The sequence below is a fragment of the Apostichopus japonicus genome, chromosome 7, assembly GCF_037975245.1.
Source record: "Apostichopus japonicus isolate 1M-3 chromosome 7, ASM3797524v1, whole genome shotgun sequence".
Classification (NCBI taxonomy): domain Eukaryota; kingdom Metazoa; phylum Echinodermata; class Holothuroidea; order Aspidochirotida; family Stichopodidae; genus Apostichopus; species Apostichopus japonicus.
Window position 1 is genome coordinate 11,853,418 of NC_092567.1, and position 17,885 is coordinate 11,871,302.

The 17,885-nt window shown below is 36.0% G+C and overlaps 1 protein-coding gene across 6 annotated transcripts in view; it reads left to right on the forward strand.

Annotated features, from left to right (window-relative positions):
• LOC139970018 (NACHT, LRR and PYD domains-containing protein 3-like) overlaps nucleotides 1-15,589 on the forward strand; it is a 28,932-nt gene extending 13,343 nt beyond the window's left edge. For all 6 annotated transcript variants that reach the window (XM_071975545.1, XM_071975544.1, XM_071975542.1 and 3 more), the window contains 11 exons: nucleotides 187-1,670; nucleotides 3,464-3,681; nucleotides 4,448-4,524; nucleotides 5,054-5,106; nucleotides 5,593-5,712; nucleotides 8,147-8,355; nucleotides 8,871-8,947; nucleotides 10,553-10,617; nucleotides 11,591-11,638; nucleotides 12,158-12,183; nucleotides 13,033-15,589. In XM_071975545.1, the coding sequence (XP_071831646.1) occupies nucleotides 187-1,670; nucleotides 3,464-3,681; nucleotides 4,448-4,524; nucleotides 5,054-5,106; nucleotides 5,593-5,712; nucleotides 8,147-8,355; nucleotides 8,871-8,947; nucleotides 10,553-10,617; nucleotides 11,591-11,638; nucleotides 12,158-12,183; nucleotides 13,033-13,123 (2,468 nt within the window). In that variant the 3' untranslated portion in view covers nucleotides 13,124-15,589. The remainder of the gene's footprint in view (nucleotides 1-186; nucleotides 1,671-3,463; nucleotides 3,682-4,447; nucleotides 4,525-5,053; nucleotides 5,107-5,592; nucleotides 5,713-8,146; nucleotides 8,356-8,870; nucleotides 8,948-10,552; nucleotides 10,618-11,590; nucleotides 11,639-12,157; nucleotides 12,184-13,032) is intronic.
• The last annotated feature ends 2,296 nt before the right edge of the window (nucleotides 15,590-17,885 follow it).

Below are 17,885 nucleotides of genomic sequence, written 5' to 3' on the forward strand. Positions count from 1 at the left end.
TAAAGTTAAGCAATTAAATTAACATATCAAGACATTATTTTCTACAGCAAAATTTGGTTGAGCAGCTACCAATAATGACATTCCAATTAAAAATAAAACAACTTTCTTCTGACCATTTTCATTATCGAATTTGTTCCTGATATAAAATAAGATTGTTACTAATCACACTTTTCTGGTTTCCTACAGAGGAGGAACAATTCATCAAGGAATTAAAGGCAAAGTATAAGTTACTTTATCACTCCGTACAACCATTGCCTTACATCAGAGACAGAATGTATTGTGTTGATAAGGGATATGTTTATAGCGGCATTGAACGGTTAGTTCAACAAGCACATGGAAACAAAATGTGGAAACTTTTAGAGTCACATCATGAACTACTAAAGAAACCTGAGAATTGTGGTAGGCAAATTATAGAGGGCGAACCTGGATACGGAAAATCAACACTGACACTACAGCTTGCATACGATTGGTGCCAAAGAGTTCCAAAATCCCCTTTAAGTAACGTACCGGTACTTATTTACCTGCGACTAAGACAACTGAGAGGGGTGAAGTCAATATACCAAGCAATACAGCGTTTTATATTACCCAGAGACTCAGATCTGAGTGAGGTTATAGTGGAATCAATCATAAAGAATTGTTCAGGGGTGTTGGTTATTTTGGATAGATTTGATGAATACCCTGATAAAGACGATCAAGAGACTGATATTTCTCTTATCCTTCGGAGAGAAATGTTGCAGGATATAGACGTCATTCTGACTACCAGGCCTTTCTACTTACCGAAAGAATTTGCACCGCATACTGATCGAATACGTTTAACAGGTTTCAACGAGGACATCCGAGATCAATATATTCGGAAAGCAGTTGTACACGGTGACGAACAAGCTGCCAGGGAAATAATACTTAAACTCCAACGAAACCCTCTACTTGGTGACTTGTGTCAAGTTCGTTTGTTGTTTGTTTTGTTTGCTCACATGAGCCACGAGAACAAAGACTTGAAGACATTCAAATCCGTTACTAGCTTCTTTCGTAATGTGATAGCTTGCTTACATAGTCATTTGATGAACAAACCAATTGAAAAGGTATGTTTTGACTTAAAACATGATGAGTTGAACAAGGTTGCTTTTGAGGCATTGAGCGGTAGAAACCAACTGATTGTGTGGGATAGTACATCCCTGAGAAAACGACTTGGGGATGACTTTTATGAGCAGTATCTTAGAACTGGAATATTTTTTGAGGAAGAAATACTGACTGGTGATCAATTTCTCTACAAAAAGGAAGTCAGATTCTTCCACAAATTGTTCTGTGAGTGGTATGCTGCCCACTACATTGCTGATTATCTATCTCAAGAATCTTCAACCTCTGCCACAACAGAGAGCCAGAGTGTAGCTGAACTGCTCCGTTATTTGGATCCCTTTGAACTTCACTATGTTTACAGATTTGCCTGTGGTCTTAATAAGACTGCTTCGGGTAAAATTGTAAATTATCTGCAAAACAACCTTAAACATAAAAAGTTTGCTATGATGTGTATGCTGGAACAAGACTATAAAAGTGAGAATATTGTGGATGCAATCACAAAGTTGGCCTCTAAAGTGGTCCAGGTACATGGCGATGACAGTCAACTACATCAGAGATCTACTTTACAAGTTTTGGAATTTGCGAGTGCAACACAGGTGAAGTAATTTTCTTTCACTGCAATCAAGACATATTTCCTCAGGTTTGTGGTCATGTGGTCACGGTCTTGTACTGTTATTGTACAATATAATTATAATCAGTGTGTCCTTATACCTACAAAAAACAGTGCAAAACTTCCAGCCTCCACCGGGATTCGAACCTTTGCCCTCTCATGTACTTAAGTGCTTGGTTTATTTTTCTGCCAAGTCCTGTTTTGATTTTTCAAGTTTGCGCTGCATTTCTTGAAAGTTATATAATAGCAATCGATTCATGAGATCAGATTGCCAACTGTATACATATCTTCAGAGGTTGAATCCCAAAATAATGACTTAATGACCATACAGTAGGAACGTAAACAATTTCAAATGATAACAACACTTAGTGTCGATGTCATTACCAATAATGTCACTTGATTTATTGCTTTCATGTGGCCATACTGCCAACTAATAAATGAACACACTATGACATAGACAATCCAAACCATATTAGAATAATTTGAGTTTTAGTTGTGAGGTCCCCTTTACTGCCTTTACGGCATGGTAAGCTACTGTTGAAATGTCATTTTGACCTCACAATGTAATTGTCTAAGGAAAGTAAAGTAAAGTAAAATTAATTGATATTCATCATAAAATGACAATATAATAAAATGGATTACAGCATCTCAAAAATAGGTTAAAAAAAGTTATCTATGTATCATACAATTCAAAGTCTTAATACTTCTACTGTAGGTAAAAATGATCGCCTAAACCGTTCTGTCCACATACCCTGTACGTGGGATTGTGTAAAATCTAGGTGGTTTCATGAAAAAATCAAAGAGAGGGTGATCGGAATCCTCGACTATAGAAGAAGCACACTGACATATTATACGATCAATGAAATCATCCGTGATGGTAGAATACAACTTGATGGATTTATTCAAGTAGTCAAATTGTCCTTTAGAAACAGGATGATAACCAAATTGGGCCACAGTACACAAGGATGGACAACACCATTGTCTGAAAAAGACAAAGCTGCTTATCAAAATCTAAGCCAAAGCCGGCGAGCCTACGAATACAATATGATCTCTGTTTAGCTTTTGATGCCACATTGTTCATGTGGGTATTCCAATTAAGTAAGCGTGATACAACCTCAATCACATTATTGTCAATGTACAATGGGGCATGGCTTTGCACTGCACGAAAATCAACAATCATTTCCTTGGTTTTCTTACCATATATAATTATCCTTGCACCAATTCACAGCATACTCTATGGCTGGGAAATAATTTGATAGACACTGTGGGTTTTTATCTGTGCACATCCCAATTATGGCAGTATCGTCTGCATACTTCAAGATATAAACATTGTCATAATATGAGACTAATGAATCAGTGTAAATTTCAAAAAGTATATAATGGGGACAAGCAACAACCCTGTGGAACACCAGTGTTATTAACGAGACTATCACTGTTGACACTGTTACAGTGAACAAACTGTGTGCGATCAAACAGGAAATTATAATGTAGTATAATTACATTGTCACTGACGTGCGCCTTCATAATGTCCAGTAATTTAGAACAGCAAATGGTATTAAATGCATCCCCCATCGATCTGCCACTGCGATATGCGAATTGGTATTTTCTCCAGTGATGGAATACAGTTCAATATTTCGCTACGAAGAAGTTTCTCGAAACACTTCATTAAAACACTGGTCTAACTCAATTACATAAAACCCTCCATCCGTTCATAATGTAGCATGATTCTTTAACTATAGGATAACTACAATACATTAACCTTGTTCATTTCTCTAACAGATTACCATAGCTTGCCTACACCTGACCATGGCCTTCAAGGAGTGTGATGGATACACCATTTTACTCCAATCTGGCCTCTCTCTCTGTCCTTTAGTGACAGTAGAAAAGATACACATAGAGACTGAGAAGGAGGGAAATGAACCGTATGCAATATCAGAGATACAGTTAACAAACATCTTCTGTTTTGCGCTTCGTTGTCAGTCTGTTAAGGAGCTGTCGTAAGTTGAATCTGTTGTTTTTGTTATCATACTATGTACTGTACCTACTGTAAAAATATTCCCTCTTGTTACATTTAAAATAACTGATTTACCAAAGTAATAGAGATAAACACAGAGCTCTGACAAAACTGGTAAATGATGTATCATAAAGAAATACACTGTTATCAGAAATTTTAGTGTTACAATCATGAAAAAAGATGAGTTGTTTATGTTGGTATGACTAGCCATCACAGCATTAATTATAACAAAAAAAAACAATGACAGTTGTGAATTTGGAAGGTAAGAATAATTTTCATTACCATTGGGAAAATGTCTTACATGATATGATAAGTATCATCAAAGAGGCCAAGGTGTAATTGAACCCAACGAATTTCTTCATGAATTTTGGAGGATTGAATCAGTAATGTGGTAGTATGAGATAATCCCCACTCTTAAAAACGGAGGACAACATACTGTGCGTGGAATTGTATTACAAACAAGTTTATTTTACAATCTATCTGATTGTCTGCTCACCAATTCCTTTCATGGACTCCTAGCACGACCTAAGGATGAGCCTAAACATACTGTACATTACACTATTACCTTCCTGCAGTTATGGGCTCATTTGTTCATATTAAACAGCAAAATGATGTCCGCAGTAAGGTGTTTCGATTCCAATCATTTTGAAGCACTTCCTAATCATTTCCTATATGGAATTGGCTTCATAGCAAGACTGTTTTGCTATCTTTCTCTCATGTTGGTTTGTTTCTTCCTTTCTACTTCAAAGGTTCAGTGAATGTCTGCTGCCTCTTTCGCCCTCTCAAGAGTCTATCAATACAGAGATGATATCTAGGAAAATAAAAAGTAACTATAGATTCTGTCAGTATTGGTTGATAATTTGATTAAATCTAGTCATCAAGGAGTTGATATGAGAAATAATATATTGTAACATTTTCATTAGAAGTGCAAAAAGCAGATTGTAAGCCTTTGGTAAAAGCAAGAATGATGCAAAAGTAGAAAATATGACAAAATAAATTGCTTTGTCAGGAGGATTACATTGATTTCAGGAGCAGTAAGTGTTAACCGCCTGAATGATTTGTCCTGCTCGACACATTCTTTTGGTACAAGCTACTGTAATGGCAATGTTATTAACCTATCTATACTTAGGATATTTGTTTAAGAACATTACTTAAGTCTAAACACTGAAATCGTGTCGTTTTAAGTCAAGCCATATTTATTGGATGAAAAACACCAAAATCAAAGTTAGGTCTTAAGTGTTCCATTTTTAGTGTAGAGGTATACGTTTCATTTATGTGAAAAAGTTAGTTCCTCTCCTTCATAAATCCTAAAATGTCTTTAAATTTAACATATTTCTACATACTTGTCATCATAGTATACTGGCGAGACTACGGTTACAGCCTGAATCTCCATTCTGGTGATTGGGAGGTATGATTCTTTTGCTTTTAGTTGCCAGGGCTTTTTGTTATTGTGTGTGTCCATTAGTGCAGAACAAGTTGGAAGTACAGTAGTGTAAATGCCGACAACCACTAGACAACGACAGAGATCGTGACATAGCTTAGGGAATATAATGTGTAGTTCTAGATTGTGGAAACAATATTTTAAAATATGAGTTGGTCATTGGACATTTTTGTTTACTAATTAATTCAGATCATTAATCAACTGAAGATACTCAAGGAAACCTTGTATGACGTTTCTTTTCTATTGAGAGTATTTTGAACTTTTCTGTACTGTACATAGTGATAAGTCTTGTAGTATGAAAAGGACGTTTTGCTGGATGTGTTTTTGACTTATTTTCATAACAATGGATTTTCTTTAAGCTATAGTAATACCAATGATACTACAATTAGAATAGTAAAAAAAGTAAAAACAGAAAGATAAGTTTACACTGCTTCATTTTGTGTTTATTTTCAGGTTGATAATATCAATATTATTGAGTCACTGTGTTCAGAGAGGTTACAGATCTGGACTAAAGATAGTAAATTACAACAGAATTGTACTTTGCAGCTACTGAAGAACGCATCTAACAATGATGTAAGTCAGTGGTCAAATATCAAAATCCCTATGATGGACTAGATATGTCAAAATACATCATCCCCATTATGTACTAGATATGTCATCCCCATTATTAAGTGTTTTATGAAGATACGATAGTATTATTTTGCATAATAGCAGTCAAATTATTTTAAAAATTTGATTCATTGTCTTTCACAGTGTTACGAATGCAGGATTTTGCATCCGGAACGCAAAATTCCAGAGATGGACGCAAACACTTCACATTGCGTCCCGAGGATGGAAACCCTAAGTACACACACTCAGAACTAGGCCTATATGCAAAACATAACAAAACAAATTTTTGAATGAATATCTTTTGAATGAACATTATTTTCCAAACCTCAGGATAACCAAAATTTCTTCCAATCATTCTGATGATTGAATTTGTCTTAAAGCAAATAAATCATAGCAATCAACCACAAGGTACGGAGTATAACTCGTTCTAACAACATTTACATTACAGAGATTTACATGCAAACAGTAGTCATGGTTCTTTTCCAAACTTCCCATGATCTGATTGGCTAATAGTTCCTTACCTATTGTCTGGAAACATTCTTATGTCTGTAGTGCTCAATGAACACATTATGTAAATTAACAACATGTACATTACTTTCCCGTGTAGAGATGACAATGTTTGTGCTATAAGCTATCATATGTGTGCATTCAAATATCATAACATTAGGCCCTGTTGACAGTCATGGTATGAAATTTTGGTTGAATTTTCTCTATGATATCACGTAATATTTGAGTCATTGTTTTGATCAAAACAATTTGTGAGTTGAGACTAGTTAGGAATTTTGTAGGAACCTAACATCTCTGATACTTAAAACTTATTTTGACCTCACAGTACGTTTGTTCTCTCCACATTGAGAGTTGCTCAAGTAATATGTACATTGATACCGCAGTACTTTCTTTGTTGCAAAGTTTTTCGCACTGTCTTTGACCGTGTGCCCCACTGATTTATTTTTCTTGTGCAACATTCATACATCGTCAAAAGTAGCTATTGAAGCTTGAGTTTTTATTGGACTTCGTGTGAAGAGTTATTTACATACTGTAAGGGGCAATGGGTCGGAACTGGCCGGGGTTGTGCCAAAGTGTCAATGGTGGTTGAGGAAAGGGAAAACTTTGTTCAATTTAAATAAAACTTATGAATAACATTGCATTGGTTAACTGTTAATGGTAACTTACGACAGGGCTTCATAAAAGTTGTGAGCAAGTAGTTCTAGGCCTTTAGGGATGTGTTTTGTGTCGTCGAGATCTATTTATATTTTCTACAAAATTTAAGGGGCTCAATCAAATGAGTTAATCATGCAGTGTTTTTACTTTTACATGTTCTCTCTAAGCACTCCTATTACTTAACATGAATTTCCAACATTCACAGCATATGCATAGCCTATAACATTTCACACACACTTTGTAAGGAAGTTGTTTACCATGCAGTAGTATGGATTGTGTGATCCATACTACTGCATGGTAGTATGGATTGTGTGATCTAGGAAAGCATATATGGTAACTAGTCTGCGGTAAAATTTTTTGCTTCGGAACTTTGAAAATCATTGTGTTGGTGTATAATAGTTACAGGTTTATCATTTGATGATTTTTTGTGCATGGCATAGACCTATCACTATCGGCTTCTTGTCGTGCACAAGCCAATGTGCTTTCAGGGGTCATAGCTCAGTATTATGTGTTCCTGTAGAGGTATTTTACATTGCATTTTTCATGGAGGACTACAGGGACGCAAGTTTTTCTGAGCGAACTCAAACGCTGTTAAACTTTTAATCCTAGTAACTATACTGGTCTTCACAGTGTACTAACTTTCACGCTAAATGTACACATAAGATAATCATATCATAATGAATTATTTTTCCAAGGAGTACTCCAGCTAGTGGCACACATAACACAAGATGATTTAAAGATTACATATCACTTTGTAGTGACAATATATCTATAATTCATAAGGTGTGTGGTTTGACACAATAACAACAGGACGTTTAACATAACTAATTCATATGAAGAAATTTTCTCACTACATTCCTAGTCTAACAGTCCATATTTCATCCAGGTTATCATTCATATATCAGGCATATTCCCCATTTTATGTTTCATGCATTTATTCACTTGAGTGTTACTGTCTTTTTATACATTGTGTACTATGTTAGATAAAGAAGTTGGATCAACCCATTTTAATAATGGTGAAGAAAAATGTTGTTTCTGTTAATATTAATGTTAGATTTCAATAAACAAACTTAAGCCTAATCGTAATAATGCGAGGAGTGGATTTATGCTAGTATTAAGATGGATAAGTGATACCTTCAGGAAAGTTACTGGCCACAGTAGGTTATAATCGTATAAATAATCGATATAGCTCTAAATCATTTCAGTGTTGATTGAATCGTATGTTACCTTCCTTCAGATCCCCATCTTCCATCTGGAGCTTCTACAATCCTTCTCCAAGGCTGATGCTGGTAACATCATCCTCTGTTCAGGGCTACAATTGTCCTGTCCTGTGTCATTAAAGAAGCTATCGATAGATACATATGAGGAGGGAAGAGAACTGACAGAGACAGAGGTTGCTGGCATATTGATGTTTGCACAACATTCACAGCGATTGGAAAAGCTAATGTGAGTATTTCAATGAATATCGTATCTTAGTAATGCGTACCTAGATACCACTTTCACACTTTAAATAGGCATAAATACCTACAAAGTTTTATCACTATTTGTCAAGTGAAAAGATACTCTCACAGGACAGAACTTTATTGTTTCTGAATTGAGTATTTACAGACCCATTTTATACCTTCGCCTTGTTGTTAAACTCTACATTTGGATCGTGAGGAGTGGTGCTTTGTTCGGGTTAATTGTCATTTTAGGGACTTGGCAGAAAATAAGATATATTTCAAATATTTCGCAAAACAAATACTATATCATTGAATGACTTTCCTTCTAATGAATAGCTTTACTCATTGTTTATATATGATATACAGGTTAGCTTTATCGTCTGTGTTATTGTCAATGCTTTACTCGTTCAGGTCATTGACAGTGATCGTCTGAAAAATTTACCAAAAATAAAATCGGATAACTTTTTGTGAATTGTGATCAGGCAATTGACCGACTCATGGTTCTGCTTTATTTCACAGGTTCTTATTTTGTCTGTTGCCCCAGTCTATTGCTGCTGAGGATATTCCTTCAATATTGAAGTCAAGGAAAGTGAAAGGTACTTTATGCGAATGCTCAGGTTTACTTCTGTTGATTGATCAATATCGACAGTTTGTACATTAATGTTATGATCTGATACTGATTACTATTATTACAGCAGCCAATCATTGTAGTCAATAATGTAAATTGTATTACTTATCATTGGTTGCCTGATGTTATCATTAAAATAATAAATTAAATGTGTGAAACATCAAGCAAAGGATGTATATTTATAGACGATTCTGATATGATGGAGACATCAAGCCTTCTAACTTGTTTTATATTCAAAATGAAATAAAACTGTTAGCATGCTGCTTATCCACTAAGGAGCCTGTGTAAGAGAATGTGTAAAAATAAGTTGGCCTGACATTTCAATCCTACAGTAGCAGGAACTTCTTCAGAGGCTAAATGAAAAGTATCAGTTACAGAAGGGACAAAAACACACACAGAATACAAACAGGTTAATGAGCAGGGTGAACACAAAGAGATAGATGTAAGAGGATTAATAGACAAGGGATGGAGAGAAGAAAGAAACCAACAGGGGAAGAGGAGCGGTAGGAGATACAGAGAGAGGATTAAGGGATCAGGGTAGGGAGTAAACTGGAGGACACAGACAGAAATGTGTGGAGAAAAAGAAGGGGGTGGAAGAGAGCTATACGGGAAGAGGAGTGACAGGGGGGACAAGGGGAGAAGGGGGGGAACAGAAGAAAAGTTAGTCATGCATGTCCTTCCTGAATGTTGAGCTCATGAGGTTGAATGGTGTGAGGGCTTTGCATCCACAGTCTCCCTCTGCTGTTTCGTACCAGGTCAGGGCGGCTACCTAAGGAAACAATCCCCTGTTGGGACATGTTATTCATGGTATGGTTGGGAAGGTTAAAGTGTGTAGTCTTATATTCTAATACATGCTTCATGCAGTAATAAGCTTGATACAAGACTCAAGAGAGGTGGTACAGCTGGCTGAGATGTTGTTTTGACTTGTGTATTCAGAGTGTCTGTCACTGCTAGACAATTATACATACACTAGGTGTCTAAATATAAACATACCACCACAGAGATATGGTGAGGAATTAAGAACCAGACTGAATTAATATTAGATACCCTCAGGAAGTTCTACAGTTACAATAATAATATGCAGTGAGGGTAATTTAAGACTGGGAATATCTCCAGATCAGGGTTTACATGTAATACATCCAGTATGTTACATATGCTGTGCATCAAACATTTGCCTTTGCATGATACATGCCAGTGAAGGGGATCTAACTATTATCTAATGTTATGCTTTTCTAAAGAATTTCAGGTTAAATGTTTTAAAGAAACAATGATACACAAACTGGTTTATCCCGTTTCAAAGCTTTCCGCATAAATGAAAGTTACATTTTTCACTCGATAACAGAACAGAGAATGATGGCAAAACTTGCCCTTCTGCCTTGTTTTGCGCATGTTCTACATGTTAATGTAATTATGTAAAATAGCTGGGCGTAGCAGATTCTTGTACAGTCTCTTCACAATAAATTGCTCAAGGCTTATGTTACTGTAGTGTAGGTCATTGGGGTGTCTGGGAGTGAAATAATCATGTTTTATTTTTATTTTGTTAATCATGGCATTGTAACCTCTTTCATTTTAGTCACTTGGTTACCGTACGATAGTGGCAAAATTTATGACCTCAACCTTGAATCTGGTAGATGGATGGTGAGTATTAACAACTTATTAAAACATGTTTCACTAACCTATTGCTTGACAACTGGTTATATAATTATCTGGAAAGAAGTATTAATGTATTCGAAGAGTCGGAACTCCCCAACAACTGTTAAGTGATTTTCAAAATGAATCAATAAAAGAAAGGAACAGTTTGACAGGTAAGATGCATCAATATATTTTGCTCAGATTGTTGAGGTGGACTCACATATTGAATCAAGTAACATGAAAAATTACACAGAATAACATAATGTCTGTGTAACCTTACTTTGACCAGTGTTCGTATCGAATGATTGTTTTTCAATTAACAGTTCAGGGGGAATATGGAAAAATGTTTAACCGGTTAGTTAAAAATGTTTAACCGGTTAGTTTTCAGAGTTTTTTTTTTGTGGTCACTCAAGTACATTAAATTAACATTGATTGCAGTACCGTCGTGCATCTTGCCTGAAAGTAATAGATGAAAACCTAATGCAATTATCTTCTGTATAACAACAGTTGAGTTTTCGAATCCAGAATCAATTGCTTCGCACTGTCAGTTACAACTGCTGCGTGTGTGTCCAGTATCGTATAGTCTTTGCATTAACTTTTGATCAGCGTCAGTCTCCGATACCATTACATAAATATCAAAAAGGTTGATAGGCAACAAAGAACAGTTGATAGATCATTCATTCTTGTCACCTTTGCTCCTGTAATTACCAGATACTGTACGTGCTCCTTATTGCAGTTTGAATATTAACGTCATCAGAGTGTCGTCAAAGTGTCACATGACATATATTATTGATATAACTTTAATCCCAAGCATCGCTGATATTCATCCCAAAGTAACATTTTACTTTGTAGCATACTTCCTTCTTTGTTTGAATTGAAAAGAAAAATTAATTCTTGATTCACCTCATAACTGTCGGGGTGATTTTGTGACGTCATATTGGTAAAGCTCATAAACCTTCCTATTGTATCTAACTTATAGTATGATGATCGTACGCTCGATGTGACAGATGCAGTTTACAGCAAGGAGGTAGGTAATGTATTACAATACACACAGATTTAGTGGTTTATCTGGATGAAAATTGTAATGGAGGAGATTGATCATTAACCTACAAAATAATCTGAACATTTTTTGGCATGTATAGAAATATAATAATGTTTGAAAGGGACGATTAAAAAAAAATGGTCGCTGTGTGCACGTTGAGCACAAAAGAATAGATTACATATCGCAAATAGGAAATGTTGAGTTTTGCTATCTTTATATAAGTTACATAAGGCTTGCTACTAGATCTTAGAAAACATTAGTGATTCACGGATTCATAAGACATAACAAGCAATTAGCTTCTTAATTTTACTCTATTAACTCATATTACTATGAAAAAAGTAATAATAAGGGAAACATTAAGTTGATTGCTCCATATTTTCTAATCTCATTTGATTGACAATGTGATTTCACAAATCCCTAACAGCCATATACTTTTGCAATTTGAATTATTTTGTCATACAATAAAATTACAGCTGTCATTTATGATTGACTTCTTTTATACAGGTTAGCGAATTCCGGGAAGTATGGCAGTAAGTTATTTTTATGTGTATTTTTTCGTACGATTGGTGATTTATTGAGTTAACATACACAAATCCCCATCATTACGATAATCCCTGCCTATAGCAAATACCACCCAAATCCCCTGTTTTTGGCCAAAAACGGGAGATTGAATATCTACCGGAGTTGGTAATGCTAGCCATACTGAACGCTCTTCGGAACAATTTCACGATTAAACACACAGTGTATCATTTCAGTGTCAAGCCAAACTTGTCATCGCACACCAGAAAGTAGTACTGGCCATGAGAGCACTTGTGTTTACAATCATACAGGTGACTGGTCAATTAAATAGGTGCACTCAAGGATGAATCCTTATGGCAGTATTTGGGGTAGTTTATGATATCAAGTAACAAATTATTAATGCTTGAGTGAATTTGAGGAGGACTGTTTTTCTATAGACAGGCTTGACCAATAAGGGAGTAGTATACATCATGCTACTTCAAACCCCACCCCCCACCCTCCCCCCGTGAAGCAGCATGATATATACTACTTATGGGTTTAAGATATACAAAGGATACACACTTGTATGTAGGATGTGTATATCAAATAGGATGCAGTGACGGCCATACTTAATTGATATATATATATATATATATATATTTATATATATATATATATATATATTATATAACAATATCTATTTAAGAATGAATTATAGATGACGTCGCTGCAGCCTGTTCAAACCAGCAAAGTCAAAACTATATTTTTTGAATAGAACTGGGTAAAACAATGTTAAACTTTATTTGCATTATAACGTAGATGATCTACGGTAGATCTATGTTCACATTTTGTTTCAACTGTTGCAATGTATCTTACTGCAGGGGTACAGACTGTCAAAAGGCTAGAGAAAGGAAACTGAAGGTACCCGAAGATGATACACAGACGCCACTGCTAACTGCCAGATCAGTATAAATCAGCCACGTAACTGCCACATCAGTATAAATCAGCCACCTAACTGCCAGATCAGAATAAATCAGTACAGGTATCAACGACGATCTTATAACATTGGTACTGAATGAACAACTGAAGTTTATGAAAAAAATAAGTGCAACATTCTTGGATTGGATTAAGTAGGTATAATGTTCAAGTACATTGAGTAACAAAACTATAACACATGCTCATTTGGATGGAAAAGACCAAATAACAATTTCTATGGAACGGATTTGAACCAGTCACCTCAGCATCACAACTCCTGCGATATAGAAACTGAGGTACCCTGCCTTAATTTGTCAATGATTCCTATATTGACATTTCTTCTGGGGTCGCTAGTCAGAAGCTATTTATTGAAAAACCGCCCTTTAGTAAGAAAGCAGTTCATTTTTCGTCACTGCCCACTTCTTCACCTTTCAAGGTTATTAGTCTGGACAGTTAGCCTGTGTTTTACGTAATCTATTCGCCAAGCCTAGCAAAGGAAACGAGTGTGGAAAAGTCACTTGCACAGCTCAAATTTCCTGTGATCTACTGTGAGAGCCTATTAAAATGCTCGAGGCAGGTAAACTGTAATGGCAGTCGTATTAAAGGGCGCATTTTCAAATGGATACCTTGCATATCGTGTGGCCATGCAGGAATCACGCCCATTTTCATTCAATATAACCATTGCTTACAATTTTGCAGTTCAAAATTTTGTTTTAAATTATTTATCAATGCACTGAATGACATTACATTGAAATCTTCAGTTCCACTCTTTATATACGTAACTTACACTCTTTACATTCGTAACTTAAGTAAAGAAGGGTATAAAGAATAACATTAAACGTTTGCCATGTGGTACATAAAATAACACTATTACGTCATTACCAACAACTATATTGATGTGGTGGAGACTTGATTACAACATAGCTTATTCGAGGTGTTATTGTAAGGAAAAATTATCAAGAAGAGAAGAATCCATTATCAACTACTTAGAAATGGTAAAGAGATCAAACAATTTAAATTTAACAAGTCTCAAGCAGAGAATTAAGCAGCCGAGCATGTTTATGACTGATACAATTCGACTTGTGATATTATTCTTATGAATCTCATGAAAGTTGGAAGGTAGAACTTTGTTATACTGTTTAAGCATAAATGTACCAAACTCACTTTATATTCGCATTGTCGAATTTCAAAAAATCCCCCAAGAAACTACAATATTACATCTGGAATAACACTCACACACACAAAACACAAAATGTTACCTCAATTTGTTAACATGTTTACAATTATGTTTGTTTTTGTTAGTAGTAGGCCATATGAAGCTTTTCAACATTTAGCATATTCTTTTGGTCCATGAACTGATAGATATTCTCTATTAACCATGGCAGGCCTTTTGTGCCAACTTATTGTGCCGTGAAAAGTCATCATTTTGATTCACAATGACTTTCTGGTTCTGATATCAAATCCCTACCCTTTAGAAAAAATGCATTGGTTTACGTTCATTTTGTCTTTACTTGTAATCAATTTTGATATTTGAGGCAATTTACTATAATTGCCAATGCAGTTATATATTGTATATTAACACTTCATGAGATCTCTCTTGCATCTACTATTATTATCAGTGGCGTAGGAAGGTACTTTTGAGTGGGGGGGCTGAAGACTGATGGCCGACCTGGGGAGGGGTCTAAGGGGAGGGGTGTCCCCCTCCCCTTTGGAATTTTTTGCATTTCCAGGTAGCCTCAGATGCGATTTGGTGCAATATAGCACACTTCAACACCCACTCCATTTTGTAAACTTAATTTTGTATTTTCACCTGGCCTTAGATGCAATTTGGTGCTCCAAATGAGGTTTTTTTTCTCATTTGGAAATGAAAAAGGGGTTTTCTGACTTGCGAAGCGGGGGGGGCGGAATGATACTTCCGCCCCTCCACATTTTTCACTGGGGGGCTGGCGCCCCCCCCCCCCCCCAGCCCCCCCCCCCCCCCCCGGTTCCTACGCCCTTGATTATTATATACACTTTTTTACATTCCTTTTAAGAGAATATCATATTGTGGCATGCAATACATTAAAGTCCGTAAAAGCTAACTTCGTTTGCTGCATCCTTGGAATGTATTAACTCCAGTTTTTAACTTTGGATCTAAAGAACAGGCTGGGAATTTGTATTTTGTAACACCTACATTTAAGTCGTTCAGAACAATGGTACTCCAGGCAAATACTTTTAATGTCAGGAAACATGCGTGTACTTTAGACTGAGCTTACTGGAAACATCTTGACTTCACTTGTGATTGGTTCTTTGAAGTATTTAATTAATTACAGCAATAGTAATATTTTTAAAGTGTTGATGTTTTCCAGTATGTTTTATAATAATATTTTTTTACATGACCAATTTGTAAGTTACCTGAGAGAACTCATTTTTTTTCTTCAAATCACTTATTCAGGAATATGGGAGAATAAATAAAGATAATTATCTTGAGCTTTTTAATCATTTATTTGAGTTATTGAAACTGATTTGAAGGCTTCCTAGCCTAACCATTACTAAATCTCAATGCAAGATCAGTATTCCCTATCTGCTTACCCACGCTACTCTATGCTATCGGGAGTACCATCTCTTAATCTGACAAAGAAGGGCTTAAAAGCAAGGCCTTTAGCATGAGTGCAAATGATTTAGTGAGGAAATAAGGAGGATGTGAAAGTTCACCAGTCATGTACTGGTAGACATGATGGACTGGTCTCATTGATCCAAATTTAGATAAATTGGAAGAGATCAATTCAAGGATTAACCTGATCAATACTATATCAGAGATTCCCAAGTCATAGACACTCATGTTAATTTGTCCTGACTCCCAAACTTAAAGCTCGAATTCTAGCTGAACAAAATACTTGGTCGAGTTACAACTCTTATAACCATTTCAGTACTTCTTTTTGTGGAATTGTTATAATAATACGTAAGAAAATACACACAACAGCCTTCTAGACTAACCAAAGTAGAAGTCCTGATATATTTCAATTTGGGCACTTTATACAGATAACCAGTGACAGGTCAAATTGAGTAATGGATACTTAGTTATAATGTCACCTATAATTGGATGGTCTAGGGATAGATTATGTAAACCTACTGGCAACTTATTTCAGTTAGCAAATGGACACCTGTTTTGGTGGTTTATTGAATATTAGGATATAAAATTTTTACTTTGATCAAAGTACTCACCGACGAGAGAAAGTACTTCTTTTTGAAAGGACCAGATGGTTAGAAATATCTGATGGTGACATCCATAGGGGAAGGGGAGGGGAGGGAGGAAGAGATATAGTACGAAAAGAGAAGACAAAAACTCATTTCTCCTCTTGTATTGTGTTCCCGAAAGCGAGCTCTCGCAGAGCTTTTGACAGGGGCGGCGATTTGTTTCAAATATTGGGAAGGGGGGGGGGGACATTTGCTTGGGTGCAGGCGCTTAGCAACTTTCATCCCCAAAATTGTTAGCATAAATCGTGATATTTTATATATATATATATATAAATATATATATATATATATATATATATATATATAGGCCTATATGTAGATGTGTAAATGTATATACAGTAACTGGTTGCTACAGCCCTGATTTCCTTTTTTATCGGCAAACCAAATTGCATTACGGATGCAGTCCGTCTAGCTAATTCATTTTGAAAAAGTAAAAACTACTTTCGGTGAAAGTCTCTGACGTTTCTTTGGTGATATTTAGTAACAAATTGTGGAATTTTCCAAGGAAGGGGCAAATTGTGAAGGCATACCAGGCGCGTATCCAGGATTTTCTAACCCGGGGGGGGGGGCGCGAATTACTATCTAAGCGGAGCGCCACCATCGGTTGGTGTGGAGCGTACAAGAAAATTTCTGGTTTTGATACCCCCCAGATCACCGGAAATGGCACTTCTCGGGCTTGAAAATGAGCAACCAGATGTACACTTTTGCCTGAGAACCAAGTATTTCCCAAAAGTTTTTTCCATCCATAACCTTTTTGAAGATTGTCACCAGTCACACATTATGTTCGACCTCATTGCATGTCCTATGGATCATTGCTTTTGTAGGTTATTCTACGTCACGGCCCACAATATCCGAAAGCCCCACTTTTCAAGGTTTTAAGCCCATTACTTGTTGAGAATTTGAAAATTCACTTTTCTCGTGAATAAAATCACTTGAAAACATACCCATAATGTTGGAAAAAATTCAATCTATAGACAACCAATATAGAAAAACCTCCTTGAACCCCTAACAGACAGGTCAAAATTGAACTAGTAGAGGAAAGTATGATGAAGAATGTTGGTGAGGAAATTTTCGAAAAATCCGAAACAGTTAATTTATTTGGTGTACAAATATTAAAACCTCTTATAATGGCTTTTACAAAACTTGGTTGAAGGAACAGAAAAATAGCAGATATTTCCGAGATCAGGTATATCGAAACCGAACACTTCACTCATAGGCGTAGGTCCCGTAGGAGGCGGGGGCTGCAGCCCCCCCCCAATTGTTTTCCCATTTTTTTTCGGGCACCTACTGAAAGAAAAATGAATAGCTTAAAATTATCTCCTTGGTAATTTAAATAAAGTTGTAAGCTTGGCCGACATTACTACTGTAAAAGAGAGTTTCGACATAAATGGATCTGTATGCTTTTTCTCCATCTACATAAGACATTTGGTTGTTTATATTAGCATCCGGCGGTATACTGTGCAACTTTCACGGACCGTGCGGTACACGATGCCATACAATGTAATGACCGATCTTGCCTATA